At 43.5% G+C, this 10,387-nt stretch overlaps 1 protein-coding gene across 2 annotated transcripts in view; it reads left to right on the top strand.

Annotated features, from left to right (window-relative positions):
* The window catches only part of RALGPS1 (Ral GEF with PH domain and SH3 binding motif 1), a 347,217-nt gene that overhangs the window by 267,659 nt on the left and 69,171 nt on the right, over positions 1 to 10,387 (top strand). For both annotated transcript variants that reach the window (XM_015426073.1, XM_015426072.1), the window contains exon 11: positions 5,123 to 5,190. In XM_015426073.1, the coding sequence (XP_015281559.1) occupies positions 5,123 to 5,190 (68 nt within the window). The remainder of the gene's footprint in view (positions 1 to 5,122; positions 5,191 to 10,387) is intronic.

Genomic DNA, 10,387 nt, shown 5'->3' with positions numbered 1-10,387 from the left:
CCGTGAAGAGATTTCTGAGAAACATGACCCCTGCTTCTTAAATGACAACTGCTTCTTAAATGGACAGTTCTATGTGGTCTGCTCCAGAGTGAGCTCATCAAGCAGCCTGGTGATCCTATCACCTGAGGGCAGAACCAGCAATGTGGTCTAGAGAGAGGTGCGTCAGTACAGAAAAAAGGACGTATGTCTCACTTCATTTCTTACACTACGATCTTCTCTGTTAGAATTCCTGCAACAAATGTCACATTTCAAATTTCACATCATCAGTATTATAACTGGATTTGCAGAACTTAAATACCGTAGTGAAACACGGGTATCAGGCTAGTATATAATAAATTGTTACCCAAGGTATTGAGGACACTGGAACTAACTTATACTCCTAAGGAAACTGAGGAAGAGGAATCAGGCTTCCCTTTGGGGTCAGAGAAAACCATTCCCAAGACAGGGTCTAAAGCTGTACGGGTACCTCTACTAGCAGCCTTTTACAGTCTCATGAAAGCAGAGTGGGATCACTCTGCCCAACCTAAGGCTAACCACCCTATCTTCGCAAAGTTTTATTTTCTTATTCCAGAAGCCTCAAAAAAGATTAAATTACCAATTGTGGATGGTCCAATCAACAGCCTAGCCTCCACTTCTATTTTACCTATGGAAGCTGATGGCCTACCCAGAGAGCATAGTGACAAAAGGATTGAGCAAGCCCTGCAAAGGGATTTTGAAGTGTTCAGCCAATTTCCTTAGAGCTTCAGCTACAGGATCATTCTTTGCTAGAGCAGCCTATGCGTGGTCTTCTGAATTAGCTAAAGCAGACAGTGATATCCCCAGAGGGCTTAAAGATTAAGAAGATCGCCTTAGCCACGGCCTTTGCAGCAGATGAATCCTTGGATGCCCTTCAACAATCAGCTCGGGCGATGGCTGCTAGCATGATGGCCAGAAGAAAAACCTGGCTGAGGAACTGGGATGTTGATCCTTCGGCCAGAGCTAAGGTGGCAGCAGTTCTGTTTAAAGGAACAAACCTTTTTGGGGAAGGCCTAGAGAGGTACCTCAGAGAAGATATATTTTTTAAAAAGTGCTTCCCTCAAAGAAAAGGAAAGGTAAATCCAAAAACTGGTCTCAATCCTTTTGGGATTATTGAAGGGACTCCAAACCAAGCTGTAATAATTCCTTTAAGGGGAAGTGGCAGCAAAAATATAGGGAAAATAGAACAACCTCTTTCCCCAACAAACAACAGAACACAAAGAACGCCAGAAAGGCAACTCTGACTGACTATGCCGGGGCCCGGGGGCCCCAGCAGAGGAGTTGGGGGTTGCCTACAGACATTTGTGGCAAGGTGGCATCAAATGGTGACCGACAGATGGGTGTTAGACACAGTTTCAGAGGGGTACTCATTGGAGTTCCACACTCTTCCACCCAACCAATTCCTAGAGATTCCCAGGAACTGGTCCCTCACAAGGAAAGGACACGGGGTATACACCGTATTCTACATAGTCCCAAAGAAGAACGGGGATGTCCAGGCCATTCTGGATTTAAAGTGGCTGAACAAAAGAATTGTAACCAAGAAGTTCAAGATGGAAACTCTGAAATCCATAGTGTCATCCATACAACAAGAGGTCTTCATGTGTTTGATAGATCTGTCAGAGGCCTATCTGCACATTCCGATCAGGCAGTCACATCAAAGGCTCCTCAGGTTTGCCTACAATGGACACCACTTCCAGTACTGGGCCCTTCCTTTTGGTTTGAAATCCTCGCCAAGAGTCTTTACCAAGGTCCTGGTTACCTTGGTGGCATACCTGAGGGTTCAGGAAGTGGCATTATTTCCTTATCCGGATGACATTTTGGTCCAGGCCCCATCATACAGCAAGGAACTTGGTCGCAGAAAGAGGCAGCCAAGAGTATTAATTTTCTTGAACTCAGAGCCATCAGTTAGCCTTGGTGCAGTTCAGGGAAGTGCTGGAGGGTCATCATGTCCTGATTCAAATGGACAACATGACAGCCAAGGCATATGTCAACAGGCAGGGGGGGACAAGATCCAAATCCCTGCACGAGGAAGCAAAGCAGTTGATCCAGTGGGCAGAGGAGCCTGTTCAGTCAGTGAAGGTAGGGTTGCCAAATGAAATTCATCCAGGAGCGGGGGGCTCCCGGATGGCGTCCTCTTCCCCTCAAATGGCGTCGCCCCCGCCCCCAGCGTGTGACGTCACTTCCGGGTGACGCACGCGCGGGGGTGGGGTTTCCCCCGGGCCCCGATGCCGTGGGAGCGGGAATGGGGGCTCGAAACCGGGGGGAATTCCGCCCCCCGGGGGGATTTGGGACCCCTAAGTGAAGGCGATTCACGTAGCGGGTCAAGACAATTCCATAGCGGATTGGTTGATCCGGAGAAATATAGACGAGTCAGAATGGATACTCAACAGGGAAGTTTTTCTACAGATCTGTCACAAGTTCGAAAGGGCGGAAGTAGACCGGTTAGCCACAGACAAAAATGATCTATTGCAACAATTTGTGTCAAGGACAAGGTGTCAAAAAGCACTACGGACAGATGCACTGAACTACAATTGGCCGAGGGCACTCCTGTATGCCTTCCCGCTGGTCCAACTTTTGCAGAGGGTGCTACAAAGAGTAGTGGATCAAAAAGCAGAGGTTATAGTAGTAGCAACCCTCTGGCCAAGGAGGGCTTGATTCCAAGACCTAACAAGTTTGGCAGTAATGGAACCATGGCGTTTGCCACTGAGAGAGGATCACTGAGAGAGGATCTATTGAGCCAAGGGGCGGCAGTTGACTCTCGTCCAGAGATGCTCAGCCTCACTGCTTGGAGGTTGAGCGGCGGCAGCTGATCACCATGGGTTACCCACAGGGGGTGGTGGAAACCATGTTGGCGTCCAGAAGGGGATCCACAAATACAGTTTATAACACTACTTGGAGGGTCTTTATTTCCTGGTGCAGGGGTAAGGGGGTGGATCCACTGTTGATGAGCAGGAAAATGTCTCAGAGCAGTAGGCCCATAATATCTCTACAGGCCTTGCCTGGTAACAAGAAATTTGCTATATGTGTACATTATTTGATTCTCTTTCAACTCTCATGCTGAAAGTGATGCCAAGTTATGGGATAGTTACAATTTTTCCCCCAGGAAAAATGTAGAACGTGACCAGAACCCAAATGGGGTGGGGGTGGGTGGGGACTTTGCTGTAGTCCAGGAGGGCCTGATGTGGGCTGCAAGCCTATCATCCTGATATAGTTGGTCTGTAATTTCAGAATTAAAATAGACATCTTCCATTCATTACTCAAGAGATTGGAGGGGTAGTTACAGATCTGTACTAGGCCTAGCAAGATTACATTTGGGCCCTGCATGTAACCAATTAAGAAGGAAATAATAAGTCACTAAAATTGTTTGCAAATGTTAACTGAAGCGACATTATTAAAGAATGATTAATGCTGGACTGGAGTAGAATCTGCTGTAGTGAATGTGATGCACCTTCTGTTGAAGAATAAAAGGTGAGCATGGAGGTTTGGGATAGACATGGCCAACTGCATTCTGCTGCTTTCTGGGATTTGTTAATTATGCATCAAGAATAGTTCAACTGAGGAATAGAATGTAGTCAAGTAACTGGCAAGTGGGCTTGTGGATATGGCTGGGTTTCATGCTATTGAAGTGACTTACTTCCCTCCCTCATGGGGGGGGGGAATCCTTTTCATAGATTTCACCACAGTGGTAGTATTCATAGTTCGTTTTGGAGAGGTACATGGATGTTTTGATATTGTAGCACTCCCTGCTTCAACTCTGGAACCTATGCCTGTTTGTTACAATGCATTCATATTTCCCTTCTCATCTTTCCTTGCCTGCATAGGGCCTCACTGGCTTCACTATGGTTAAAATAACTTTCAGCAGAGAGTGCCAATTTGCAGCCCACTTCTGGAGGACCATAAACCAGGCATTTTAATCCGGTAGGGTAGGGCATTGTGTGAGGAATGCACATGCCAGAGACTCTCTGACTGTACATCTCAGCTCCTTTCTTTGTTCAGTAAACCACACATGGAGCTCATACCCCAGAGGACGGCCCATTTCCATATATACTCGTATGTAACCAAGACATTCAGATTCAGCTTTTTACAGAGCTCATTTTTAAAAAAACAATTCATTCTGATTAATAACCCACTTGATCACAAGGTATCGGGGTGGGTAGCAGCAACACAGAGCCGGGGAACAGCTTTAACATAGTGTGTCCATAGTGCCTCCAAGATACGAGCCACATTCCATCTGCCTGACTGCCTGCTCATTGGTTGTTGCTTTACTTGCACACTTCAACAGGGGTGGGGGTGTTCCTCTGGGCTTGTAAAGATTAGTCGGGGGCCACATTCCAGCTTCTTGTATTGTTTTTTTTTGTTTGTTTTTTTATTGTTTTAATCCATTGTAAGACATCTTATGAGATGAATTGATCCAGAAAACCAGGATATAAAATTTGAAAGTAAATAAGCAATAATATCTAAAAGACTTGGTCATGTTTTGAAGGACTTGGAGGATATGAGAGAACAAAAGAAGGGAAAACAAGAGAGGTAGCTTTCTCCGTCTCCCACTACCACACTCTTCTGTGGGTGGAACCATTCAAGAAATATGTTCCTTCCAGCCATGTTCAGTTGCTACATGCCCTTATGAGCAACTAGGCTTGCCAGTGATCTCCTTGAGAAATAAGAGGAGATTGGTGTGCCAGGGGCTTCTTCTAAGACACACCCCTTCTGCCTCTGTTTTGGCAATTCAGGGCCACTTCAGGGGACCAAATTTGAGACTAGGGCACGAGTTGCTGATCATAATACTTCAGGCAAACTGACATACCCACAAGAAGGGTTGTTTTCCATTCGTGCCTAAGGTAGAATGTAATTTTTTAAAAAAAATTCTATTAAATATCTCACCAGTAGTGGTCTGCATACTCTTGTAAAAAGTCTGCTGGGCTTCATATGGCAAGAGTTTAATACTGCTAGTGTGCATCTGTTTTGTCGAAAGAAGAAAAGAAAACATCCAACCTAAACTCGACTTCCTGCTTTCAGCTGATAGCATTTTATGTTTAACAACAAGCTGATACTTCCACTTTCAGTTAAGCTGTTTAACTCCTGATATGTCACAATATTTGTTTTCCAGGTTGTCCTTAAGAATTGAACCAGGAAACAGCTCTCCGCGACTGGTGTCTTCAAAGGAAGATCTTGCAGGTAAAAAACTCAAAACCAAAATATTTGAGTGTTCAAACTTTGCAACATAGTGTCACTTGATCCTCCAGTTTTGCTCAACATTTCCTATACCAGGACCACCCTGGTGATTCTTTTCTGCAAAGGCACCCTGATGTCTTCGGGCAGTCATGACCCACACCTAGACCTGTTTGTTTTGCTTTTGGCAGTACCTCTCAGAGGTCAAGAAACTATTTTTAATTCTTAGTTAAGGGTCAGATTCCACACTATCCATGGGGACGTACTGAGATGACTAAGTCTGTACTCGTCAACAAGTTTTATTTTACTGGTTTTATTTAAAAGCTAGAACAATGGAATAAGGTGGTTATTGAGCAAGACATTCTTGTTTAGTTTTATAATCCACAGGATGAAAATCAATCTCTCTATATGTCACAGTGTTTCCCAGAATTAGTGAATGTTGACACCCACATGCGAATATGAACAATCCTTGGTTAATTTTGCAAATGCCTCCAAATAGTTATCTATTTCTCCATTACTTGGATATGTGCAAATCAAAATTCACCAGTATAATTATTAGTTTTCAGGCATTCAGAAAATTTGTCTAGGGCTATAAATATGAAGCATATTTCGAATATTTGCTGCAACACATCTTTTTAAATGTTCACAGCATTGAGACTACCAGTAGTTAATGTTGACTGTCCCTCATGCATCTGATGAATATCTGAAAATATAGAAATAGATTAGTGAATGTTAGCAACGATCACTCAGTGAGTGTCTGCATTCACAACCACCTAATTTGGATACTCACCAGCCAACAATTTTGGGATTGTTTAAAGAGTTTTCATGGTTTGAATGTTCACTATATTTGTTTATTGATGTGTGAAACACATTTCTGAATCTAATATGGATCTCTAGGGCTATTCCTTCGTTATAAGTATGCACATACCATAAAATTCACTATATTCCATACAAAAACAGCAATATGTAAACAATGACAACTAGCTTTAAAAAGTGATAAAATGTCACCATTGCCTGCAAGTTAAAGATCGTCTCAATGTGGACCATCATCAGCATGTAGCAAAATGCTAAAAGGGGACAGAGCTTTCCCTTCAGAAGGCATTCAGAAGTCACACCACTGCTGCTGAGAAGATCACGGTCTCGTAACCACCTACTGTACTTCTTACCTTTTGAAGAGGATGTCAGCACCTGGCCAGAACTATAAGAAGGAACGCATTCTTTGAGATACTGTGACTCCTTAATGTTAGGGGCATCAGCACTTTAAATTGAGCTTTGAGCCCATCATCTAACTGGCAGTGCAAGTAGATGAAACCAAGTAGGATCTACATGCTCCTTACAGCTTGCCCCAACCAGCGATCTGGCAGCTGCAGTTTAAATTAACTGCAGTTTCTGAACACTTTTCAAAGGCAGCTCTGTGTACATCATGTTACAGTAGTCCCATCTGGGTGTCACTGAATGGATGTCACCATAGCCAGGTCCCTCTTGTCTAGGATGGGCTGTACCTGGTGAACAGAACAAAACCAGTGAAAGATGGTTCTTGGCACAGCTGCAACATTACAATCCAAGATCAGCATCAGGTCTCCACAGTTGCCAACCTGAGTTTTCAAGGGGAGTCTAACAATGTCACAATGCCTACCCCCAGGGCAGTCATGCTTCCAACCAAGAATAATTCCATCTTGTCTGGATTACGATTCAGCTTGTTTGCTTCCATCCAGTCCCACGCGCAAGTCCTGCATTTCCACTGTCTTCCGGGGATTAGATGGAAATAAGTCCTAGGACTTGGTGTCATCATGTTGTTTGTGTTCTTAGTTCACTGTGTAATTCTGCTTATATTTTTGCTGATCATCATATTAATGGCAACAAAACTAGTTCCTTTTTGTGATTTCCCCCAGTGGTTTCATATAAATGCTAAACAATATAAGGGACAATATAGAACCTTGCAGCATCCATAGTTCAGAGACCATAGTGGAACAGTAGTCCCACAGCAGTCTCATAACACACATCTGTAGACCTACATACCCTCCCAAACAGAATGGAGCTGCTACAAAAGGATACCACTCAGACCTAGCCTGGCCATCCAGTCCAGGAGAATATCATGGATGATGGTACAGAAAGCTTCTGAGAAGTCTAGAATACTTATATGGAATACATAAAGCTAGTTATATGTCGATTGCTTTAAAAACTACCCCTACCACCCTTACAGAAAAACAATGTGGTCAATTATTGCCTGGTCTCTAATCTACACTTTCTAGGCAAAGTGATTGAGAGAGCAATAGCAAACCAACTCCAGGTCTTCTTGGGTAACTCATCTGCTCTAAACTCTTTTCAGTCTGGCTTCAGGACTGACTATGGGACAGCTCTGCTAGCTTTAGATGATGACCTCCATCTGAGTCTAGACAAAGACCAAGCCTCTCTGTTGCTCCTTTTGAATTTATCTGCAGCCTTTGATACAGTAGATCATGCTATCTTGTTGAGGAGCCTGGAGGCAGAAGTAGATATCAGGGGATGTGTGTTGAACTGGTTCAAATCATTCCTCACAGATCAGACTTAAATGGTTGCTGATAGAAGCCAGTTGTCATTGGTGTGGGACCGATCCTATGGGGTTCCACAGGGTGCAGTTCTATCACTCATGCTTTTTAATCTCTATGTGAAGCCCTTAGGACAAATCTTTTGTAGTTTCGGGATTGGTTGTCATCAATATGCTGATGATACTCAGCTCTATATATCCTTATCTAAATTTCCTGGTGATATGGTAGAGGCACTGACTTGCTGCCTGGCTGTGGTGGTTAACTGGCTAAAACTGAACAAATTGAAACTAAACGCTAAAAAGACAGAGGTAATGCTAGTTGGGAAGGCAGAGGCCTTGAAGGACATTGTTCTCCCCAATTTTGATGGAGTTCAACTGACCATTGACTTGGTTAAAAACCTTTGGGTCATACTGGATCCATCTTTATTACTGGAGAAGCAAGTTCATGCAGCTGTAAAAAGGGCTTTCTGCCTACTCAGCCTAGCCCGTAAGATGACTCCTTACCTTGATATGATTGACCTGGCCACCAAGATCTACACCACAGTAACACTGAGACTAGACTACTGTAATGCACTGTACATTGGTCTCCCCTCAAAATCAACTCAGAAACTCCAGCTGGTCCAGAATGCCACTGCTCAGCTGTTAGTGGGAGCTAGATGGAGCATGCATATTCCTCCCATTCTACAGATGCTCCATTGGCTGCCTATTTGTTACCAGGCTCAGTTTAAGGTATTGCCTAATATACATAGCCCTTCATGGCCTTGACCTCTCTTGTTTGCAGAACTTCCCCTCTCCCATGACAACTTCTCTCATGTCAGCAGGAGTTTCTGCAAGGTGCCAGCCTGCAAGTGGGCAAAATCAAAAACTGCCCATACACATGATTTCTCCACTGCGGCTCCTGCATTGTGGAATGGCCTGCCTGAGGAAGTCGGGAAAGCTCCCAGTCTCTTGGCCCTCCACAAACTATGCAAAACTGAACTGTTGAAGACAGCTTTTCTGTGAAGGTGATAGGATTGCAATATACAGAATGGTTTACAATCTTACCTGGATAAGTGATTGGGACTGTGGTTTGTACTGCTGTGTGTAGGATCCTATTACGTAATCTCTGTACCAGTTAATAGGTTGTGTTAATCCTTATGCTATGCCTCAGTTCTTACTGGTGGCTCCAGACTTCTAAAATCCTAATGCATTTGTTATTGAATGACCTATTTTGTTGGCTCACTATTTGTAATCCACCTTGAGTCCCTGTGAGAAAGGTGGGCTATAAATAACTTAAATAAATAAATATATAATGTACGTGGAAATTAAATACTTATAATTGGCAATCTAACGTGCAGTCATAGAAACTTCATTTGTAAGCAGGCAAGTATGTTGGACCATTATGGGAATTGTGGGAAGCTCATTTTGTATGTTGTGTGGCAGGAAGTATAAAAACCGTATTATCTATAGTGATGTCATTGGTACTGCAAACAAGTTTTACATCTATATAATATGCAGCATGCTGTCATTTTATGAAAACATGGGCATCCAAATTTACATTAAATCACTTCTTCTTTTTTGGTCCCCGGAGGGGATTTTTTATTGCATTTTTTAAATATACTACAAACTACAATGAAAAATTGGGAAGGGGTAACTACATTTAGGGAGAAAGGAAAGAAAACCACAACTAACTAAAACCCCAAGAATAGGAGATCATCACAACAGCTTGTATAAATGTTAAATTGCTAATATTACTTTGATCATAGTCGGCTATAGTAATTTTTTTATCTTTTTTTCCAAAGTTTTAACCATTCAAGAGAACCCCCAGAGCATCCCACAGTAAAACTAAAGTTTAAAGGCACACTTCAGAGTCCTTCAGCCTTCATTTTGTCTTATCTATATACTAATAGCGAACTCGCCCCCGTGTGTGCGGATACCTAAATCCGCACATCGGGGGCACCTGGGGGGGAGGGAGATTTTTGTGCACACTTGGGGCAGTCCCCAGGTGTGCACAAAAATCTAAAAACCCGGAAAAAATACCGGGGGGATACTTAAATCCCCCCAAAAGTGACAGAGCGTCCCCTGCGCATGCGCAGGGAACGCTCTGCGAACTCCCTCACCGCCGCCGCTGCTTTGGGGGGAAGAGAGCAGCGAGGCGGCAGGGGGAGGGGGGAAACAGCAGTGAGGCCTGAGCTTGTCTTATTTCAAATGGAATGTCTTTTAGAATCCTGATAGTGTTGTCCCCAATTTTCAAGGGTGTTCCTGTAGTTGCTTTCAGGATAGAATCCATCACGTGTCGCTTTGAGAATCTAGCCACTATTTCCCCAGGCAGATTATTATTTTTGATGTACACGGAATTTGTTGTTGTTGTTGTTGTTCAGTCGCACAGTCGAGTCCGACTCTTCGCGACCCCATGGACAAGATCTCGCCAGGCCCTCCTGTTTACACGGAATAGGACCTATTATTTATTTATTTATAGACCACATCCATTTCGCTTGCAAGATACTCCACTTTCAAATCTGTAACTGGGGCTAATGCTTCACTCAGGAGTTGCTTTAGATTCTCACCTTTTAATTCTGGGACCCCTTGAAACCATAGGACCAAATTTGCTTTCTCCATTTGCAGCTGTAAAAGTTGTGATTCTTCAGAGACTTGTTTCTTTTCCAGCTTTTGCACCTTTTTCTTAACTTTTTTGGC

Source organism: Gekko japonicus, unplaced genomic scaffold (genome assembly GCF_001447785.1).
Source record: "Gekko japonicus isolate JY-2015 unplaced genomic scaffold, Gekko_japonicus_V1.1 scaffold22, whole genome shotgun sequence".
Classification (NCBI taxonomy): Eukaryota; Metazoa; Chordata; class Lepidosauria; order Squamata; family Gekkonidae; genus Gekko; species Gekko japonicus.
Note: the sequence above shows the minus strand (reverse complement) of the source record. Positions and strands in the feature narration are given on the sequence as shown.